The 19,215-nt window shown below is 44.0% G+C and overlaps 8 protein-coding genes across 14 annotated transcripts; 3 read left to right on the top strand and 5 right to left on the bottom strand.

Annotated features, from left to right (window-relative positions):
• Nucleotides 1–82: 82 nt before the first annotated feature.
• On the bottom strand, nt 83–2,164 carry LOC125956706 (major facilitator superfamily domain-containing protein 8-like). Of its 5 annotated transcripts, none has more exons than XM_049688817.1 (4): nt 1,672–2,164; nt 1,578–1,609; nt 797–1,446; nt 83–728 (listed from the first exon to the last, which is right to left on the bottom strand). In XM_049688817.1, exons 3-4 carry the CDS (start codon nt 1,444–1,446, stop codon nt 83–85), a joined length of 1,296 nt encoding a protein of 431 aa, XP_049544774.1. In that variant the 5' UTR covers nt 1,578–1,609; nt 1,672–2,164. The 5 variants fall into 5 exon arrangements, with proteins under 5 accessions (XP_049544774.1, XP_049544773.1, XP_049544772.1 ...); XM_049688816.1 differs by having other exon boundaries at nt 1,578–1,768; nt 1,979–2,164; XM_049688815.1 differs by having other exon boundaries at nt 1,578–2,164.
• Nucleotides 2,165–2,282: 118 nt separating this feature from the next.
• Nucleotides 2,283–5,271, bottom strand: LOC125956703 (major facilitator superfamily domain-containing protein 8-like). Of its 3 annotated transcripts, none has more exons than XM_049688807.1 (6): nt 5,217–5,271; nt 4,717–4,874; nt 4,420–4,645; nt 3,697–4,355; nt 2,611–3,339; nt 2,283–2,544 (listed from the first exon to the last, which is right to left on the bottom strand). In XM_049688807.1, the coding sequence occupies exons 3-6, from the start codon at nt 4,600–4,602 to the stop codon at nt 2,400–2,402; spliced, it is 1,716 nt and encodes a 571-aa protein (XP_049544764.1). In that variant the 5' UTR covers nt 4,603–4,645; nt 4,717–4,874; nt 5,217–5,271; the 3' UTR covers nt 2,283–2,399. The 3 variants fall into 3 exon arrangements, with proteins under 3 accessions (XP_049544764.1, XP_049544765.1, XP_049544766.1); XM_049688808.1 differs by lacking the exon at nt 5,217–5,271 and adding an exon at nt 4,953–5,202; XM_049688809.1 differs by lacking the exon at nt 5,217–5,271 and adding an exon at nt 5,043–5,202.
• A 201-nt stretch (nt 5,272–5,472) lies between these two features.
• On the bottom strand, nt 5,473–8,132 carry LOC125956791 (feline leukemia virus subgroup C receptor-related protein 2-like). The gene is made up of 3 exons (XM_049688989.1): nt 6,302–8,132; nt 6,068–6,245; nt 5,473–5,991 (listed from the first exon to the last, which is right to left on the bottom strand). Exons 1-3 carry the CDS (start codon nt 7,633–7,635, stop codon nt 5,797–5,799), a joined length of 1,707 nt encoding a protein of 568 aa, XP_049544946.1. The 5' UTR covers nt 7,636–8,132; the 3' UTR covers nt 5,473–5,796.
• A 141-nt stretch (nt 8,133–8,273) lies between these two features.
• Nucleotides 8,274–8,926, top strand: LOC125956796 (uncharacterized). The gene is made up of 3 exons (XM_049688995.1): nt 8,274–8,435; nt 8,556–8,725; nt 8,790–8,926. The coding sequence occupies exons 1-3, from the start codon at nt 8,396–8,398 to the stop codon at nt 8,844–8,846; spliced, it is 267 nt and encodes an 88-aa protein (XP_049544952.1). The 5' UTR covers nt 8,274–8,395; the 3' UTR covers nt 8,847–8,926.
• Nucleotides 8,927–8,971: 45 nt separating this feature from the next.
• LOC125956790 (exocyst complex component 1) lies at nt 8,972–11,965 on the top strand. Its single transcript, XM_049688988.1, has 3 exons — nt 8,972–10,964; nt 11,032–11,542; nt 11,618–11,965. The coding sequence occupies exons 1-3, from the start codon at nt 9,136–9,138 to the stop codon at nt 11,963–11,965; spliced, it is 2,688 nt and encodes an 895-aa protein (XP_049544945.1). The 5' UTR covers nt 8,972–9,135.
• A 34-nt stretch (nt 11,966–11,999) lies between these two features.
• On the bottom strand, nt 12,000–13,185 carry LOC125956795 (DNA-directed RNA polymerase III subunit RPC7). The gene is made up of 4 exons (XM_049688992.1): nt 12,941–13,185; nt 12,626–12,876; nt 12,432–12,560; nt 12,000–12,371 (listed from the first exon to the last, which is right to left on the bottom strand). The coding sequence occupies exons 2-4, from the start codon at nt 12,776–12,778 to the stop codon at nt 12,000–12,002; spliced, it is 654 nt and encodes a 217-aa protein (XP_049544949.1). The 5' UTR covers nt 12,779–12,876; nt 12,941–13,185.
• A 34-nt stretch (nt 13,186–13,219) lies between these two features.
• On the top strand, nt 13,220–14,160 carry LOC125956794 (DNA repair protein complementing XP-A cells homolog). The gene has a single exon (XM_049688991.1). It carries the CDS (start codon nt 13,235–13,237, stop codon nt 14,069–14,071), a length of 837 nt encoding a protein of 278 aa, XP_049544948.1. The 5' UTR covers nt 13,220–13,234; the 3' UTR covers nt 14,072–14,160.
• Nucleotides 14,078–16,758, bottom strand: LOC125956793 (protein tumorous imaginal discs, mitochondrial-like). The gene is given in 6 exon segments (XM_049688990.1): nt 14,078–14,412; nt 14,966–15,029; nt 15,104–15,383; nt 15,456–16,066; nt 16,135–16,343; nt 16,416–16,758. Coding segments are annotated over 6 exon segments (1,500 nt in total). The 5' UTR covers nt 16,570–16,758; the 3' UTR covers nt 14,078–14,230.
• Between the last annotated feature and the right edge of the window lie 2,457 nt (nt 16,759–19,215).

The following is a 19,215-nucleotide window of genomic DNA, read 5'->3' as shown; positions in this document are numbered from 1 at the left end:
TTGAAGAAAATAGCCTTTTTGCAATATTAGATTAAGTACAAGAATATTAAGAGTAGGATTATAAAGTTAGTCTGTCCCTTTACTATTGGAAACCTGTATGGTCTTGTTCTTCGCGTACATTTGTAGCTAGTTTTGTATCGATATGTAAAAGCTTCCTATAAAACCATATCCAAAGTAACATTAGTCCAGTGACAATCGTTCCCAACCCGAAAAGATAATGCGGACCGTATTGAATATAAATTAACATGGTACCTGGTCCCATTATTCTTGCTATCCCTCCAACACTCGTATATAAAGCCATCCAATGACCTTGTGGCCGTGCTCCAAGTAGTTTTGAAAGAATTGTCTGGGTTATTGCAATTCCTACCGAAAACGAAATACACAGCATACCATATGAAATGGACAGCTGGTAACGACTGATTGTGGGAACCGATTTGCACCACTCTTGTGTGCATCCTAATAATGCCGCAGTACTATTGTCACTTCTCGAAACAGATGCTTCTAGTTTATGTTCCACTGTCGGAATCATCATCATTTGACTAAGAAAAAGCGGGAGGATAGCAATGTACACAAACACATTGTGTTCGTTATACGTTTTACTTAAATAAGGTAACAACAAATATATCAAACACGAACATAATGTTCCCACCGTTAGGAGTATGCCGAGATAATATAGTGACTCTTCGTGGCTCCATGAAAATTGATCCAATGCGATGGGAGAAAGAGTCCTAAAAAATAATGTTTTGAAAATATTAAACAACACACTCATTTTTAAGGCGATAAGATGTGTACATACGTTTGGAAAGATACGTAGAAAAACATCAGTAATCCATAGCCTGTGATTATCATGCAAATGGGAAACAGATGTAATGACCGGTTATTTTCCATTAAACTGCTCTTGCCTTTGTTGTTTTGTGCTTCTTTGAATGCTATAGTACGATGTACAAACGTTGATGGACTCAAAAGCAATAAGAACATAGTTCCACCTAAAGCACAGATCCACCCGCCAGATGTATACATATTTAGTCGCAATCCACAAAGTACCACACCATCCTTTCCCAATAAGGAGATCAATGATTGAAGGAGTGGTCCAACTAATAGCCCCAATGTCTGTGATAAAGAACAAATGGCAATAGTCTTCGTACGCTCAGAAAATTTAGTGGCAGCCGAAATGTAAGCTCGACTAATGGTGTTGATAGATGTAGCTATGCCGAAACCAAATCGAGCAATCAACATAATATATTTTCGCTGTGGCACGCAGAATAGTTCAATGACACTGTATAAAGCGTTCGAAAATATATATAGAGCCGTCAACAACACGAAAAGAATTCTCACAGAAGACATTCGGTTTGAGCACCAACCGATTAATGGACTGAACAGCAGTTGACCTCCAGGTGGGGCAGCGAATAACACACTTAGAAATGCTTTTCCACTCGTTGAATCCATCTGGAGAAAACACAAATTTGTTGATTTAGTATTATAACTAATTACCGATTGTTCAGGCATTTCAGGGATTTCGATAAACTGTTATAACATCGCAAACGTCTGCCATTGAAGTTCAAAGTAATTTAACGTACCTCCTGCAAATAAGGCCAAAGAGATGTTGTCACTACTCCGAATGATAAAAACATTAGAAATCCACTCAAATAAATTATACGGATCGTAATCCACCTTTCACAGTATTCCTCGTCAGTTTCTAACATACTTTGACGATCTTTTAATTTTTGTCTCGGACGAAACCAATTTTCCAAACGCTCCATCACTGTACCTGGAATATGCAATAGAACGAAAAAATGCTAACCGCTATGTAACACGAATAATTGCGCTGCCTTGATTTTCTCAAACTGGTAGCTAGCCTAGTGACTCTGAAATGAGCACTTGTTGTAGTCCATCGTCTGCAGTACAAACGAATATAGTTCTCTGCTCACAGTCCCTCGAAAACCCTGGCCAACACAAGCGGAAAACGAGTTTCTTTTACCCTTGTCAGAAACGAAGAACGCTATGTATTAAAAGACTACTGGTAACATTAACTCGAGCATGCTCTGGTTATGAATTATGAGACAACACAACTTGCAGTTTGGTTTTATACGAAGAACCTGTTTTGTGAGCAAATATGAATGGACTGATAGCAATCTCAATCGCCAACCTACCGCCGACTTTCTGCCGGCTTTAATCGACTTCTGCGTGCTCCAGCTTATCTCTAGTTTCATTGCACTGATACACGTATCAATTTATGAAACCAATATCAGTAAAATCCGTTTCGGAACAAGGGGTGAATGATTAGAACCATCTTAATCGTTCTTTGAAAACATTAACTCATCTTTCAGAGAATTTATCACGATTCAACACAAAAAGACACAACAAATCTAAGTTTAAGTAAGTGAACACATTTTTTTACATCAGCTGTCCACTAAGTCGTGACTAATTCTTTTACGATCGTGTTCTTGCTGGTTTGCTGTAGAGTCCTCCTGCTTAAAGTTTATTGTAGCAAGTTCATCCTCTCGTGAATCTTTGGACTCGTACGAAGCAGGAGCTAATCGTTGCCTGCAAGGGATATAGGAAGTTTTTTTTTTTAATAACTGCTTTTCATGTATCGATAATCAAAAGTACCTCATATGCCATAACCACAACATTGTTATCGCCATCATTACCGCAGTACTACCGAATGTCCAGTACAGACCGTATTTGGTGTAGATGGTTGAAAGAAATACCGGTCCAAGAGCTCTTGACATACATCCTGAACCAGTCATGAGTCCCATCCATGTGCCTTGCGGACGAGGACCCAGCACTTTGGAAAAGATGGTCGTAATGAGTGTAACTCCGATAGGATAGCCAATTGCAGTGAATGCATATCCCAGAAGAAATTGAAAAATTGTCATTCCCCGCGTTGTTTTACACCACTCTTGTGTAGACGGACAACCTAACAAATCTTTTGAAGAGACCGTATCGCTTAGATTCGAAACGCGATCCACGAATGCTGGCCCTTTATAGTCCAAATCAACACGAAACATGTCAGATTGCACATCGGTAAAATTTGATCCGTATACACCCTTCCAGTTTGGATCCTCAGCTTGAAACAGCGTTGCAGTAACGTTTTCAACGATCGCTAATTTGGGGGGCTGGTCGCTCATTGGAATATATACGGCCCTACCGAGTACCATAAGGAAGAATCCTCCCCACAGCAGAACATGTTGTTCCGGTATTCGTTTACAAAGCGGCCCAATCATCAGAAACACGCCACTTGCCAACACAGCACCTACAGCCATTATCCATGCCATATAATACAACGCTTCAGCCTTTGTCCACGCGAACATATCCATTGTCAGTGGGGTTGCCAGACTGTAGAGAAAAGAATATGCTTTACTATTAAAACTGGGCATTCAATATTGTGTTAGGTAAAAAATAATCCATTATTTTTGGGTGAAGTTCACCGCTTCATTTAGCATACCTCCTTTGATCGATTTGCATCAAATACGAAAATTTTGCAATAATTATGGAACCTCTCTTACGGTCACTTCGGTCTGGATTTTTTAACCATAATTGTCATCTTCACAACAAGTATAATTTTGATTTGTTTTCGATGTAAAACTACGAAATATCGAGTCCCAAAGCCACCTTCTTTACAAATAATGGACTGTCTTTTCCCCAAATAATTTAGAGTATTGGACAGAGAATGTGAGCGAAATGTTTACTTACGTTTCAAGAAATACGAAGTTAAATACTAAGATGAAGAAGGCGAAAATCAATGTCCACGCGGACAGATAATCTGGTTTCATCGATTTCCAAGCTTCTTTTTCCGACTGCATCCCCTGTTTGATCATGGCCTCGCGAGCTGCTATTCGCTTTTCTTTGAATACGAACGGCAAGAATAGACAAAAATTTAAGATTCCCATTAACACGTTGATCCACCCGGTGGCGGTGTACATGTTGAGATGCAGGCGATTTCGAAGCAAAGGATAACCGTTTTCTCCAAACATCGTTACCGCTCCTTGCAAGACCGGTCCTACAATGAACCCTAAGGTTTGCGCTAGCGAAACCATTGAAACGGCACTAGTACGCTCTTTGATTTTCGTTGCCGCCGACAAATATGACCGGCATACGGCCACGCTCGAAGAACTGACGCCGATCAGGAAACGCGAATACAACATCCAATATTTTTGATGTGTCGTAAACAGCTCAAGACATGAGTAGATACCGCTAGCAATCGAAAATAGTGCCAATGAACACAAGAGGGGTAATCTGATTGATCCTAACCGATTGCCCCACCATCCGACGAGGGGACTAAATATCATCTGCCCAACCGGATTTGCACCAACAATCCATCCTAAGAACTCTTTCCCTGCAAGTGGATCAAGCTGAGTGAAAGCATATTTTAGTTCATTTCTATACATCTAACCATACGAAATTAAATGCTCAAACCTTATCCAAGTATGGCCACACTCCTGTGAGAATAATGCTGAAGCCAAGAGACATCAGGAACATAGTGTAATAAATTATCCTTATTGACGTCCAACGTTCTGTACATTCTTCGGGGGATTCAAGTCCATCTTCGAGATCGTTTACTGAGGGTTTCTTTAGCAAGCATCGTTTTAATCGTTCCATGGTGTTGACTCAATTTTTCCGATGCAACACGCTAAAGCAGGTACTACAATGAAAACAAAATGCAATAAATAAATCAGCAGCATTCACCTTTTTTAACCACTTGCAAATACTTACCTGTGGAATAGTTATTGTGTATTAATGTTATCACCTGGTGAACTATGCACGCTGCGTGTACCGATTGTTAATATTTCTTTCTTTGTCTCGTCAAAATCATTCTGAATCGCGGCTCAGCTGTATCTCTTCGTAGGTAGGGGCAGGAGTAACTACAGACACTTCAATATAAAATAGGATTTCGGTATTATTATTTACGGTACTCCATCTAATTCAACGGTTTTTAATGTTGTGCCAACGAGCAAAGTACACCATATGGCCAGACGGACTGCGCGATGAAGCTGAACTGAGCTGAACGACAACGCGACAGATAACGGAAGATCATTCACCGTCAAAGAGCACCAAACCATTATCTAATCGCACAGAAAGATAATTCTTGTTGAATGTTTGAGTCAAGACTCAATCGAGTGTAGATTAGGTTTGCTCGATGCTTTTGCTTAACTCGTACAATACTCCGAAAGAAAGATATTCCACATCCAGGTTCTGTGAGCAATATAATTTACCATTGTTGTTAAGATGATCGACCACAGCCACACTGATCATAAAAGCAAGATGACGCCAGCAAGATGATGCAGCACACATACTATTACAGCTATGCTCTCCGATTTCATGCGGAACGATCAGCTGCTCCGTTCCCTTTATGTTCATCCGAAAATTGCCCACAAAATTGCTTTAAATTTATTTTTAAACAAAATTATTTCAAATATGAAAAAACACTGCAAATTGCTATTTTTACTATAAATGCTCTACTATGGAAAAACATATGGCCCACCTTTTTATTTACATAACTAAATTATTACTGATTCGTGCTTAAAAGATAATTATCAATCAACAAATGCGCATTAATTAAAATTAAAATAAAGGTTATGCATCAAAATTATGCAATGCCACTCATTAAAAACGAACTGTATATTTATTTTTTATGTAGTATGTATCAACCATTGGTATTTAAAAGAGTTTTAAAAATATAGAAGCTTTTCTAAACATGCCATATTCTTACAGAACACGAGATACCTTATTTACTACACACGGTTCTTGAAGTCACTTATGTTGTTAGTCGGTTATGTTCTTGAAGTCGCTTTATCAGATAGGTGCATCTATTTTTAGCTTCAACGGTGCATCCTCGTAGCTTGAGATATCTCCATAACGTGTGCTTGCGTCCTCTGCGAATTCTCTCGCTGCCTCATTTTCTATTTCTAAATGAGTTTTATATCGCCGCAAGTCCGACTGAATCAGCGCTATAATATTCCCATCCAAAAATAGAAAGGCAGCAAAAACCTGAAACACCAATTATGGATAATCCAGCTTTAAAAATGTCATATTTTTTTAAGTGACGCTGCTTCACTCAACGCACTATATTTCCAACGAAGTCTCCCAAGATATTTTGTAGTCCAGAAATCATTAAAGTTATCACGATACCGAAGACTTGTGTTGAGATGTTGAGAATCCCCATAACGGGACCATCAGGCTCTGGAAAGGTAAGTTCTGCAGCAAATTCATATCCAATTGGTTGAAAGCCTGTCATGAAAAATCTGTAAAGGGATGATCTTAGAATAAGGAGGCATGGTTGTCTTCTATTAAACTTTACCCAAGGAACACTGAAGCAACTGCTAGCAGTTTTTTGGAACGACTTTGTAGAGCAAGTGCGAATATAACCATTGTCACAGCTGATAACCGACAGACCCATACGGCCGTTGCCTTATACTTATGGCTGGTATCCAACAGATATCCAAACACCATTGATCCTATCAATCCCAAAACGATCAATGCCAGGCCAACGCGACCTGCATCCGTGGCGCTATCCGGGAAGTAATTCAGTACTATCTGGTTTAGCAGTGTAGAGAAAGCATTGAATAGTCCCACGTTGATGCCATAGGCAATTACCAGAATAATATAATTTTCATCTTGCAGCAAGCGGACAACGGATGGCCAATAATCTTTGCGACGAGGTTTCATAGTACGTTGGAGCGCCTGCAACTGACTAGGCGCGAACGGAGGTTCTGATTTGAATATTGCTATCACCATGCATGCTATCATAGTAGAAAATCCGGCTACACCCATGAGGAAAATCTGCAAGTCTACACCTATTAAACTAACGTCGTCGTTATTGACTATGATCATGGGTGTTAGGAAAAATCCAATTGCAATTCCAAGTTGCGCTCCAAACACACCGAATGCACAAACGGAGGAAGCTTCTTGTGGAGAGAACCATGTAGCCGACAAACGTGAGGGAATACTGAGCAGAAACACTTGAGCAATTGCTGATACAGTTTGCCCGATCATCACTATTTCAAACTGACTAGGGTTCGTGGAAAATACTTTTATCCATGCTCCTAAAGCTGTGCCCACGGTTCCGATCACCGCCGACTGCCTCATGTTTCTAACGTCCATAACGTAAGAAACCGGAAACACTAAAACAATGTAAATCACCATGAATATCATGGAGGTCCAGTCTATCCATGCCGCAGAAATGTTATAATATTTGGCCATTATATTCGCGACAATACTATATTGAATCCACTGCACATAAGAGACGGCAATGCTCAACACGGTCAAAACTAATAAAAACCACCGGCGTCGATAAATTTGAATCTGCACTGACGTGAAACTGTAATTTTCAGGAATAGTTAAGGTCGATTGGGAGGCACTTTTTGGTATAGTGTGATAAGTTGTTGTTTGCTGCACTTCTGTATGAATGGCGATATCATCGTAGGCAAACTCATGTGCCAGTGCTGGCCGCAACTGATGCTTGGGCACTCCATGTGTTACATGTATAGGAACACATAAGAACTTTTCGTTTTGTAACGGAATTATCGGTGTAGACAGTGACTTTTTCCGGTCCAGTCTTCCACCTAGCACGGCCGATCTACTCGGTGATTTCACCAAAACGCTGTTTTCGTCACAATTCCGATGATCAAGCATTTTATGGAAGATCTTCCGTTTTAAACGGCGTCGCCAGCTACTACCTCCAGCAGCTTCTGTACTGACTCGAAGTGCACGCCAGCAAGCGCGGTTAATCAAGTGCTGCGAATCGGTCCAAAGGACGATTCTTTGTTGCACTTTCAGCTACATGCTGTGTGCATTCAAAAAGTAAATTGTCGTCAAATCTCATGAGAAGCTGCCGAAGCGATGCCCGGATGATGGTGGAGTGATAAATTTGTTCTAGACACCTTATCTGCCACTCGTTCTCCTCATTTCTCTGCTGTTTACTCAAGGTGATAAGTGGAAGAAACACACTGTTGCCAGCAGATGAGTCGAGGAAAACAGCAGACTGCACGTTCGTCGTCAAACGTGTGCGGTATTAGGAGATTTCCAAGAAATTACGAATAATCTGCTGAGTTGGTTGGTTGGTTGGTTGATGCGATGGGATGCAAGTTACTTCGTAATGTTGCCGTATGCCGTATCTCGTAATATTGTGATCTTTTTCCAATCTTATCAAACAAACGTACTTCGGCCCAGCCGTAACGACGCTTTCGAAACGAGTAGGGAATATATCGGTCGTATAAAATCTTTGCAACTTTTACCGGACCATGCCGTTCTTATGCAGTGGCTACACAGAGCGCGCACTCGTGCCCATTTTGTCAAGCAACTGTCCAAACAAAATCATTTTTCTGAAAGTCCGAGCTCCGTGCGGAAAATCGTTTTCCTTGAGTTTTTCCGAGTTTTGCGAGTGAAAAACAAGATGCAAGCTGCTCGTCCCCTGTCTCTGGTCGCCCGCAATGGTAACGTAATCCAGCCGAAATCGACAATTCCGCAGAACATGTTTAACTCGGTTTTTCTTACCGCCTTTTCTTACGTAACCCGGCCGGGGAAAATTGCAATTTTTGCTTCGATGCGAACAGCGGGCGTCCTCTCCCGGGCTTATCATGGACCGAGCAACTTCCGGGTGTACACCATGAACGACATGCCCGTTCCAGAGGGAGATTTCTTCGAGGAACACCGCCGCAAAAACCGGGTGTATAACACCGTGCTGGCGGCCGGGATCGTGATCTTCGGAATTACGTTCACCGTGGTAAGACGCAGCTCCACTTGTAGAGTCTGGCGGGCAGCTGACGCGTTGACTTGAACTATTACAGGCCAAGGAAAGTGGACTCATCTTCTTCAACTACAACCCCCCGAAGAGCCTCGATTAAGCCCGGAGGGTTCAGACGGTAGCCGACGAACGTATCCTTAGGCTGTCATGGGAAAATAAAGAAACATGATTTAGCCAGTATTAGCAATCGTTGAGCTTATTCCGTTTCACTTCTGCCGTGCGAAATACTCCCTTTTTATGAATTTTCATTTTTACGAATTTGTCCGTCATCACACGGACACGGAGCGGTGTGAATTGTGACGTCATAGCCAGAACGTCGTCATAACAAGAACAATAGTCGAGGATCGAGGAGTGCCTTTTTGGAGAAATTGTGAATTTGCGAAGTAGAAATGGCTGCAGGGATAAAGTACATCTTCCAGAAAGACATTTTCGATGCGCTGGACGAGCGCATCATATCGGTGTGCAATGTGAGCAAGCTGTTGAAGAAAAAAAAGACATCCTATCTGTGCATCGTCCAAACTTGCAAATCCCCCAGCATTCTGGTCAGTGTTTGCCAGATCAAACAGCACGATAAAGGCGTTTACAAGAAAAAACGAAGCTGGTCGTTGGAAGAAGTGAAGTGCGTTGATGGGCGGAACGACACCCCCGACACGCACGAGTTCGATATTATCCTGGACAAACCGTATCGCTGGTTTGCCACCAACCTGCACGAACGCCAGAACTTTATTTCAGTACTGTGGAAGCAGATCCACAAACACTGTCCTGTAACCCAGCGGGCAGAATTCAGGAATGTTCCCAAGGGCTGGCTCTCCGAGAATTCGCCAGAGAAACAAGCCGCAAGCGGAAAGTACGCTCATCGGGATGGACATGAGAGCATCAACGACGACGATCTGGATGGCCTGGAAAATGAAGACTTTCACGCACTCACCGAAAAGGAGGAGGTTAATTTAAACAAGCTCATTTCAGGATGCGACTACGCTATCAGCAACGCTGAACTCTTCATGGAGGACTTGAGCCACAATCTGCTGGAGCTTGATGGGGCCAACATTCAGAGCGTTCTGGCTTCGGAAAAACAGGTACAACAGCTAATGGAGAGAATTGAAGAGGCGATCAATGAGGCAGAAAAAGTGGAACAACGTTTGGATAGCTACGATCAAATTCTTTGCCACGTACGGGACACGATGGAAAAGATGGGAGAGAAGAACCAGATGATTGAAATAGCAAATGGAAATAATGTACGGCTGCTGCAGGAGTTGGAAAAAGTAGTGTCCCAACTCGACCTACCACATTCCCATCAACTCGCCCTTACAGACACAGATTTAACACCGAAAGGTCTTCCCGCAGCCATTGCTGCAGGGAAAGCGCTTCAAATGGCCATGAACAGTGATATAGAACCGGCACTGTTGCGGCTAACAGCCGTACAGGATCAAAGAAAGCGGTTTGAAAAATGGAAAGCAAAGTTCTCCCAAACCATCAGTCGCCACCTTAACAATTTGTTCATTCACCTCGGGAATCTAGGCGATTCGCAGGATTCGTGCTCCAATGAAATCATCCTTCCTAAACATCATCACGTCCACAAAGAACTTTCCGCCTTGATGGAACTAATGCACTGGATGAAAGCTATGGATCGGAAAGCATACGACGCATTGATCAAACTGTACACTACTTCATCTCTGAACAAAGTATACGATCGCGAGATCCGCATATTTTTTGAGAACGCCAAGCTAGCGCTAGCAACGAAACGTTTTAATTCGCGGGAAGATGTCAATAATAGCCTCATGAGCAATAAACTGAAGTTGGGTCCCCAAACTAGCAAGCAGGCGGCTCAGCCTTATGGAATTTTGGGAGTCACAAAAGAGCTGTGGGCACCTGGCGCTGACCCTTCAGAGAGACAGCGGTTCGACTCAATCCTGGAGAAAGTACTGGCCGAGCTGGAACCAGTCGCATTGAGCGAGCAGCATTTTTGTATCGCCTTCTTTCAGCTTGATGTCATCAGCCCCACTGGGAAAAATACACAAACCACCCTGGAAGCGGGTACTTTTACGGAATCATCCGCAAATTTGCCAAAGGACGATCGAGAAAAGCCAGGCCAAAACCCCCAGCGACGACTCGATCGGCAGATCAACGAGGAAGTTCGGAAAATGATGGGCGAACTGTTCAATAACCTTGAATCAGAGTTGAACAACTTCATTTTAAGTTTCGAAAAATTGGATAGCTAGTAAGTTATGCAGGCTCATCCCATGATCGGGTTACTTTGTATTAATTGATATTTTCTTCCATGATAGCTACTCTCTCTATGTTCTGGTACGCCTTACGCAACATGTCATGTCCGCACAGGATGCACAGTCCTTTTTGAGCATGACCTTCGCATCTGTACTTGTGCATGTGAAGCGTAGCTTCGACAAATTCATGCAAGTACAGTTGCAATCTATTGACGAGGCCAAGGTTCCAAAACGGTCGAAATGTGGCCTTCTACCATATGTAGAAAATTTCGAAGAATTTGCTGGCACCGCAGAAAGCATATTTAAGAAAACTGAGCGCCGAAATGATCTTGATAAATGGTACCTTAAACTTGTTGAGGCTATCTTTGAGCGCATACCTACTCATGCAGTAGAGCATCCTAAAACACCTCATCAAGTGATCAAAATGGAAAACTATCATCGCATGCACTCGACACTATCACAGTTGAAGGTTCAAGTATTAGAAGGGCTACGTAAGGAAGCCAAAACTCGCTACAACGATGCACAAAAGGCGTATGTCACGAAATATTTTGGTCGTCCCTTAGAGAAATTGAACGTGCGTATTGAATATTTTATTTCAATTCATTCTTGTCATAACTGCTTGATCTGTGCCATTTTCCTCTTTTTTTAGCAATTCTTCGAAGGAGTTCAAGTGCGTGTTCAACAAGGCGTGAAAGATACTGAAATAAGCTACCAAATGGCATATTCGAAGCAAGAGCTACGCAAAGTAATTAGCTTGTATCCTGCGAGAGAAGTTAAAAAGGGGCTAGAGCAATTATACAGAAAGGTTGAAAAACACCTTTGCGAAGAAGAAAATCTATTGCAAGTGGTGTGGCGCGCGATGCAGCAAGAGTTCATAACACAGTATAACTCATTAGAACAGTGGATTCAGCGATGCTATGCCGGATCAATGATTACCCTCGAGTTTACGATCAACGATATATTGGACTTCTTTTCGGAAATAGCGCAGTCGCATTGATTTTGTTAACCCTTACTCATGTTATCAGATATAATCAATAAACAGGCCCATCGTCGAGGTTATCATCTTCCTCGTTGTAGGCTTCACCATTATCGAAATAGTTGTTACCGTAATCATTGTCGTCGTCCATCTCTTCGTCCACTATCTCTTCTTCCAAATCTTCCTCATTCTCGTCATCTGTTTCACTTTTCTCCTTCTTTGCCCCTTCTGCCTTGGCTGCGGTGCTTTCTTTCTGCTCAAGAGCCTGTAACGTTGCATCAATATCTTCCACCGTGCGAGGTCGCTTCGGTTTCGATGCAGCATTCATCTGCTTTGCTCGCTTGAAATTGGGCATTAACTCCGCTGGCATGCAACTCCAAAGGAAATCTCCGTCGTGCTTCGTTTTGGGATCATTCTCAATTACATTCTGGAAAGGAATTGCTTATTTTCACTTCTGCCAAACGACTATCTAATTAAATGATCTTACGATAACTTTGTCCGAATAGCGTTGAACGGACAGCTTGGAACATTTTTTAGTGGTAAAATATGCGGATTCGCGCAAATAGGAAATGAAGTCTTCCTTCCACAGGATTTTGTAATTCCTATCAACACTGGACTGAAAGAAAGCAGCGTGTGCAATCAGGAATAAATTAGGATCGTCAGGATTAAAACGGGCCTTGCCTCCAAAGAAACCGGTTTCGACAGCAACACAGGAAAAACCGGCGGTGGAGCGGCCGATGTGACTGTCTGGATTTCTTTGCTGGTTACACCCAAAGATTGCAGCTGCTCTTGTGTAAGCGTTCCGGTGGCCTTTCCTCGTCCTCTTCCGGCCATTGCTAGCCAGGATCGTAAGGCAACGAAATCGGACTGAAGCGAACTAGAAAGTGGGACCCCAAAAGTGTGTTTACAGACACGTTCCCAGGTTCTCCAAGCTGGAAAGAGAATACGATCGTTAGTGCAACCGATTCTTGAAAAATCGCGAATCTTAAAACTTGCCGGAGCGGTTTCCGAGCCAGCCCGATCTTGCCAAAAGATTTCTGTACTCTCTAGTAAAAATTTTTGGAAATCTGCGGTTCTCCACGTTGTTTACACTTTTCCGATCCACTTTTGTAATGCGAACAACAGCGGAAGTTGGGAAACGACCTGAATTCACTCTTATCACCTTTATTTTGATCAAATCGTCCAAAAAACTTAAGAATTTCTCAATTTTAAAGCCATTTCACGGAGCGTACTCGGAACGGAACAACAACGCCCTTCGGGAACGTACCAATTAATCTGCAAGGACCTACAATGAGTGGCAAAGAGGAACCAGGGAAAACAGAATCCGATTTATCCGAATATCAGCGAAGTCGGATTGAGGAAAATCGTCAGAAAGCGCTCAATCTACGAAAGGCAAGACTGCTTACTCATCCGTACAACGGAGAGAAGCGCCAGGAAACTGCCGTTTCTGTGAACAATGTGATTAAGGTGTCCGGATCGAAGTACATCGATAGTGGTGGCGGATTTCTGATCGAGCAACGAACTGCCGGACCGGAAGTGCCCGAGGAGGATGGTGCTAGTGAACCCGCACCCGAGCCGGATGCGGTCCCCGTTCCTGTGGAGTACGACGAATGTCTCGAGTGCGGGGATCGCTTCGCCGATTCCTACCTGCTCAACACATTCGATTATGCCGTCTGTGACGCCTGTCGGGATCAGGACGGGCAACACTCGCTGATTACGCGCACCGAGGCAAAGCAGGAGTACCTGCTCAAGGATTGTGACCTCGACCGGCGGGAACCGGTGCTGAAATTCATAAGCCGCAAAAATCCGCACAACGTTCGCTGGGGTGAGATGAAACTGTACCTTCATCTGCAGATTGAAAAGCGAGCTCTAGAGGTTTGGGGAAGCGAAGAGAACTTGCTGCGAGAAAAGGAGCAACGTGAGGAGAAACGTGAAGTGGCCAAGGTAAAGAAGTACAACAAACGGCTCAAGGAGCTGCGGATGGATGTGCGCAGCAGTCTGTATGATAAGACTGTCCAAGCACATGTCCACGTATTTGGTGATTCTGAGGTGTACAATGAGGCCGAGGACACTTATACCCGCACCTGTGAATCCTGCGGTCATACGGAAACATACGAAAAGATGTAAAACGGAACTGCTCCTCTCTTATCTAAGCTTTTAGCTGTCGGGGTTTGCCCAATAAATCGCCCAGTGAATCATTTCATTCCATTAACAGAGCTTTGGTGTTGTGGTGTTTTCCCCGCTTTAATCCGATACAGAATGGAGACTAATTAACATTCTTTTTCTTCAATTGCTATTGCTACTCCGGCTCTTGGTAGCTGCCTCTTCTGTCTTTGGCTTTTCTTGTGCCTCACTGGTTTCACTACTTTGGCCAGTATCAGTGCTACCCGGAAGCTTGGTACGATCCCTCAGTGCCTCACGCACGATGTCCGTCAGTTCTTGGGGCTCCGCATAACAAACCTTACCACCTGTGAAAGAAAAGATTGCTCATTTGAAGCGGAACGGCATATCTAATCAGCGCGAGCGAGCAATGAAACAAACAGCGATTGTTAAGCGGAGGCCTTTTGCCTATTTTATTTTGATACTTTTTTCTAGCCAAGTCCTTGGGACCCCGGAATCAATCACCACTTAACAATCGATGTTCGTTTTCTCAAACAGCTTCCCCCTCTCCTCTCGTTTCCTACGTCGTATCATCGGAAGGACTTTTAAGTCTGTGGTAGAGTTGGTCCTGTCGCTGGCGTTCGATAACGAGCGCACGTTCCTGCTCGAACTGGGCATTGCTCTGATTGAGACAGTAATATCCGAACCAACAGAGCACTAGCAGTACGCCAAGCGAATAGTAGAATCTCGAGCCAAGCTGCTCTTTTTGGTAATCATGTGTCTCAGTTTCATCTTGTGGTTTATAGTCACGATACGAGTCATCGCGAGTGCCCTGCGTTAGTTTCTCCGAGACATTCTCCGAAGACCACGTAGAGGAGGAGGAAGATGAGGAGGTTGACGAAGAGGATGCTGTGGACTTACCGTCACTCCTGTACGTAACTCCCATTATCTGGCCAGGAGTATCTTCCTCGAGTTCTGCGTAAGCCTAGAGAAGCCAAGAAAAACGGTCAGAAGATTACTAGGTGAGCAGGAGAATAGAGGCCATGGGAGTTCCCATACCTGTAGTAGAGCCTTTTGCTGGGTCGTCAACTTGGTGGGGGTTTGAATTTTCAAATGAATATAATGATTCCCACTCCCATAGCTGTTCACACGCCGCAGTCCTTTGCCAGTGAGATTGATGACCTTATGTGACGATGTTCCCGGTGGAATCTGAATGGTCTGGTCTTCGTACACACCCTGCACACGGATGGTGCCGCCTAGGACGGCTTGTGATAAGGAAATTGAGGCATCGGTATGTACATCAGCTCCATCTCGCCGGAAGTAGCGACTTTTTTCCACCCTGCAATGGAAGATGGGGAAATTGTTAGCGCAAGGTGCGTTTATTTTTCATTAATAGCGGAGCGGAACTTACTTAAATTTAATGAAAATTTCCTTGCTGCCAACATTCATGCGCACCATTTGCTCATCCTCGATGCCCGCCGGCACTGGGACAGTCACCCGTTTCCGCTGAACCGTCTGTCCCTTGCCTCCACACTCGAGGCAAGGGTATTTGATGTACATCCGCGTACCCTGGCAATACCGGCATGTCGAACGCATCACAAACGGTCCAGTCGATATCGTTTCCATACCCGTTCCATTGCAGTACTGACATTTACCCGGCTTGGTGCCCGTCTCACACCGGGAACCACTACACTTCTGGCACGTGTCCACCACGTTTACATCAATGTCCTTATTTACACCACGAGCCGCTTGTGCGAAGGTTAGATTCATGATAATCTCCTGCGCCCCACCAAACCCAAACTTGGAATCGCTGAAATCGTCAAATCCCGACTGAAAGCCGCCATCGCCGAAAATCTTCCGGAACAGCTCCTCCGGATCGATCGTCGAACGAAACTGCCAGTTTTGTGAGAATCCCTGGGGCCCAGCCCCGGCTCACGGTCGGCCTCCGCCGCTTCGGCCCATCTGTTCCGACGTTTGTCCGTAGGTATCGTACTCACTTCGCTTCGTTTCATCGCTCAAAACCTTCAAAACGGAAGCAAAGATCAGTTCCGGTGCGCAAACTGTTGGCCATCGTGTGGCCTTCCGTGTACCTCGTAGGCTTCGGAAACTTCTTGAAACTTGCGTCCCGCATCCGGATCGTCTTTGTTCGTGTCGGGATGATACTTTTTCGCCAGCTGATAGTAAGCCTTTTTGATTTCTTTCGGCGACGCGTTCTTGGTCACTCCGAGTGTACTGTAGTAGTCCTTTTTACGCCGAATGTATGAAGTGTAAAATGACCGCACGGTACGCAACGAGGTACCTGTAAAAGGGAGGATGGTTGCGAGATGAAAGAGGAAGGTTTTAGCGAACACGCGCATGATGTAATCCGCACCTTTCTTAACCGGCTCGTTCGATAGCCGCTGGAAGGCGGCCGGTGTGGAGAGATGCCGGGTCAGGGCGTCGCAGGCGACACGTCCTGGAAATCGGGTGTTTAGTATGGCAAAGCCTTTCGGTGCGAAAATCTGTAGGATTCCTCGCGAACCCATTTCCCGACCGGAGTTTTCCCAGCGCTTTTCCACGAGCGTAGCGGCTGTCCAAGTATCTTCCACTTTTCCAACCGGAACCACGGCGGGAGTTGAGAAACGACTTAAATTCACTCCCAGCACCTTTTTCTTGATCAAGATGTTCCAAAAACTCAAGATTTTCTCAATTTTTACGCGAGTTTCAGGGAGTAAGGAGCGATTTCGCGAAGAAGAAGAACAAGAAGAAGAACCCAGTGTGCAATGAGCAGACCCCTCCGCCTGCGACGCAGCTAGAGGAAGGCTGAGGTGGCTGAAAACGAAACCCCCGCCGCCTGCGACGGGGTCGAGGAAGGGGCAAATGCAACGCTCACTATGAAACCGCTCGTAGGCAGCGGGGGAAAGAGCGGAAGAAACCACGAGGAGGAGGAGGTTTCGCGCGCGAGCTTGTGGGACGCGGCTGCGGAGGGGCAAGGACGGAATGGGAAGAGAAGAATGGGGAACGAAAACGAACGCGAACTTTTTGGTTTCGATTACGAGGGGTGGGAAGGGCGCAAGAGTCGAGGGGCGATTCGAACGGCAGCGCGAAAGAGAAGGGAACAGCAAAACAAGACGGAGCAACCTCGAGCAAAATTCGGCAAAGTCCCGATCGCGGCAGTCGAAAGTCCCGGGAAGCACGCACCGGGAAATTTTTCAGAGAATAGAAAATTTCAGAGTCGGCGTCGTTCTGGGACTTAGCCAAATTTGTAGCATTGGAAGTGTTGCGGAAAGTGATAGTGATTTTGTGAGTGACAACATCAGTTTACATGCAAGGTAAGAAAAGATGACATTGTGAAGATGCAAGTGATCTAACACCTTTTGTTTTTTATCTTTTTCTTCGACATGTTCCCGAGCATCGATCGAAAAACGCGTATGGAACACGTGGTTGAACAAGAACGTTCATGATCGCAGTCCGGATGACACCGCCACAGCGACGCAAGCCAGATGCAGACGTAGACGACGCCACCACCACCAACAGCACGAACGGCAGACATAACATCATGAAGACGTCACACCATGACGACGTCATCACCAAAGTCTTATGGCGTCACGGGGTGGGTCCAAAACAATTAGGAAAAATAAACGCCACCGCCATTGCGCGATAGCTTACCGACCAATCAAAGCGTACTTAATTTTGGGAAGGGAAAGAGTATAGGACAGAAAGAAAGGGGACTAGAGGAGAGAGCGAGACAAAGGGTCACGTTTGATTGGTTGAAATCGAGACGATTTTGTTCCGGCCCCAGCGGACGAAATCCAGCCGCCAAAATATTCGCCAAATGTATGAATCGTTCCGATGGCGGCTGGATCTCTGATCGATTTTTCTATAGTGAGAATTCTTCTCACTGCTATGTGGGAAGAAACCGGATAAAACGATAAAAACGATACTTTTTCTGTAAAACGATATAAACGAAATCTACTACGAGACCAAAACGATACATTCGACAGCAAAACGATAAAAACGAAATTTTGGTGCTGCTTGGGCATACATTTGAAAATGCGGATTTGAACTCAACGATTTTTTGACCAAAAATGTTTTTTCATCTTGTTTTTTATTCATTTCACCACTTTTTCCAGAAAGGTTTGTAAAAATCGTTTTTGCCCTATTTCAACATCGCTCCAAGGAAAGTTAGTGTCGCAGTCGACTGGCAGCGCTAAGAATTATGTTCTTCACTAGCATTTCATTTACACCGAGCCTAAAATGCCTCTAAAACGAGTAATCGGATGTTGTTCCAAGACAGTTTAAACGTTTAAAGTTGTTTTTGTATTCGAATCCCCATGTCCCAGAGCTAATAGTAGCGCGTAAAAAATATCGGCGTTAACTTCAGGACTTTTCTAAGAACGAAAAGGAATCCGAAGACCTTTATCAAATTCGTACTATTTTTATCACGCACCATAAGCTTAAAGATGATGATTCCATGACAAAAGCATTCCCGGAAATGGAACTTCATTAGGTCGAAACGAAACTGATTGTGAAAGACGGTTCAGTTTCGCTGCTTTAAACAATGCTCGGTATGGATTTGTTTCGTATCCTGCCTCAGCACAGAAAGGCTTTAAGGTTTTTGTCTGATGTAATCCGAAACGCTAGAGCGCTAAACGAGTTTTTGTTTCTCTTCCCTTGGTAGGGGTTTTGGGCTACTTTCGTGGCGAATCTGAGTAGCTTCATTGCTAAGAGCTAGCTAATTTTCATTTAGTGCAAAAGGTCTCTCTATACAAATTGTTATTCTTCAAAACGACAGGCGCACTGCATTTATTAACGTTAAGATTCGTGTGTAAAATTGGATGCTCACAATTAAGCACAGCTTAACTTCCTAATACTGGCTTATGTTTTCTATTGGCACATTTGGTTAGAGTTCACTGTTCACCAAGCCCAAATTAACACAATCAGAGAATTTGAAGATCAAAACGCAAAATAAACTCTCTGCTTAAGTTAATCTGTACGCTGGACTATGTTTGTTTTAATACATTTCTCGAGTAGCAAAAGAAGGAAAGGAAAAACAAGGTAAGTTGCTATACATAATCCTCTATTGTGCGTGTGAATTCTTGTTCTACAAGTTTATTATGAACGTCCACAGTCCATCTACCTACCATGGGCACAGATACGACACCTCCACTTTAGCTTTAAAGGATTTTATC

The sequence above is a fragment of the Anopheles darlingi genome, chromosome 3 (assembly GCF_943734745.1).
Source record: "Anopheles darlingi chromosome 3, idAnoDarlMG_H_01, whole genome shotgun sequence".
Taxonomy (NCBI): Eukaryota; Metazoa; Arthropoda; class Insecta; order Diptera; family Culicidae; genus Anopheles; species Anopheles darlingi.
The sequence above is the reverse complement of the archived record's forward strand: the minus strand, read 5'-3'. Positions and strand labels throughout refer to the sequence as shown.

What these genes read in the sequence shown, in the direction of transcription:
- LOC125956796 (XM_049688995.1), top strand. Translation starts at nt 8,396, where the DNA reads ATGCAAGCTGCTCGTCCCCTGTCTCTGGTCGCCCGCAATG. An exon ending in GTCTCTGGTCGCCCGCAATG is followed by an intron (nt 8,436 to 8,555) that starts GTAACGTAATCC and finishes CGATGCGAACAG; the next exon opens with CGGGCGTCCTCTCCCGGGCT. An exon ending in TCGGAATTACGTTCACCGTG is followed by an intron (nt 8,726 to 8,789) that starts GTAAGACGCAGC and finishes GAACTATTACAG; the next exon opens with GCCAAGGAAAGTGGACTCAT.
- LOC125956706 (XM_049688815.1), bottom strand. Translation starts at nt 1,760, where the DNA reads ATGGAGCGTTTGGAAAATTGGTTTCGTCCGAGACAAAAATTAAAAGAT. An exon ending in TTTGGCCTTATTTGCAGGAG is followed by an intron (nt 1,447 to 1,577) that starts GTACGTTAAATT and finishes TGTTTTCTCCAG; the next exon opens with ATGGATTCAACGAGTGGAAA. An exon ending in TTCTACGTATCTTTCCAAAC is followed by an intron (nt 729 to 796) that starts GTATGTACACAT and finishes ATTATTTTTTAG; the next exon opens with GACTCTTTCTCCCATCGCAT.
- LOC125956790 (XM_049688988.1), top strand. Translation starts at nt 9,136, where the DNA reads ATGGCTGCAGGGATAAAGTACATCTTCCAGAAAGACATTTTCGATGCG. An exon ending in TTCGAAAAATTGGATAGCTA is followed by an intron (nt 10,965 to 11,031) that starts GTAAGTTATGCA and finishes CTTCCATGATAG; the next exon opens with CTACTCTCTCTATGTTCTGG. An exon ending in GTCCCTTAGAGAAATTGAAC is followed by an intron (nt 11,543 to 11,617) that starts GTGCGTATTGAA and finishes CTCTTTTTTTAG; the next exon opens with CAATTCTTCGAAGGAGTTCA.
- LOC125956794 (XM_049688991.1), top strand. Translation starts at nt 13,235, where the DNA reads ATGAGTGGCAAAGAGGAACCAGGGAAAACAGAATCCGATTTATCCGAA.
- LOC125956795 (XM_049688992.1), bottom strand. Translation starts at nt 12,778, where the DNA reads ATGGCCGGAAGAGGACGAGGAAAGGCCACCGGAACGCTTACACAAGAG. An exon ending in CGAAACCGGTTTCTTTGGAG is followed by an intron (nt 12,561 to 12,625) that starts GCAAGGCCCGTT and finishes GCTTTCTTTCAG; the next exon opens with TCCAGTGTTGATAGGAATTA. An exon ending in GCTATTCGGACAAAGTTATC is followed by an intron (nt 12,372 to 12,431) that starts GTAAGATCATTT and finishes ATTCCTTTCCAG; the next exon opens with AATGTAATTGAGAATGATCC.
- LOC125956791 (XM_049688989.1), bottom strand. Translation starts at nt 7,635, where the DNA reads ATGCTTGATCATCGGAATTGTGACGAAAACAGCGTTTTGGTGAAATCA. An exon ending in GTTGCTTCAGTGTTCCTTGG is followed by an intron (nt 6,246 to 6,301) that starts GTAAAGTTTAAT and finishes ATCCCTTTACAG; the next exon opens with ATTTTTCATGACAGGCTTTC. An exon ending in GAGACTTCGTTGGAAATATA is followed by an intron (nt 5,992 to 6,067) that starts GTGCGTTGAGTG and finishes TTGGTGTTTCAG; the next exon opens with GTTTTTGCTGCCTTTCTATT.
- LOC125956703 (XM_049688807.1), bottom strand. Translation starts at nt 4,602, where the DNA reads ATGGAACGATTAAAACGATGCTTGCTAAAGAAACCCTCAGTAAACGAT. An exon ending in TGTGGCCATACTTGGATAAG is followed by an intron (nt 4,356 to 4,419) that starts GTTTGAGCATTT and finishes GCTTTCACTCAG; the next exon opens with CTTGATCCACTTGCAGGGAA. An exon ending in AACTTCGTATTTCTTGAAAC is followed by an intron (nt 3,340 to 3,696) that starts GTAAGTAAACAT and finishes TTTTCTCTACAG; the next exon opens with TCTGGCAACCCCACTGACAA.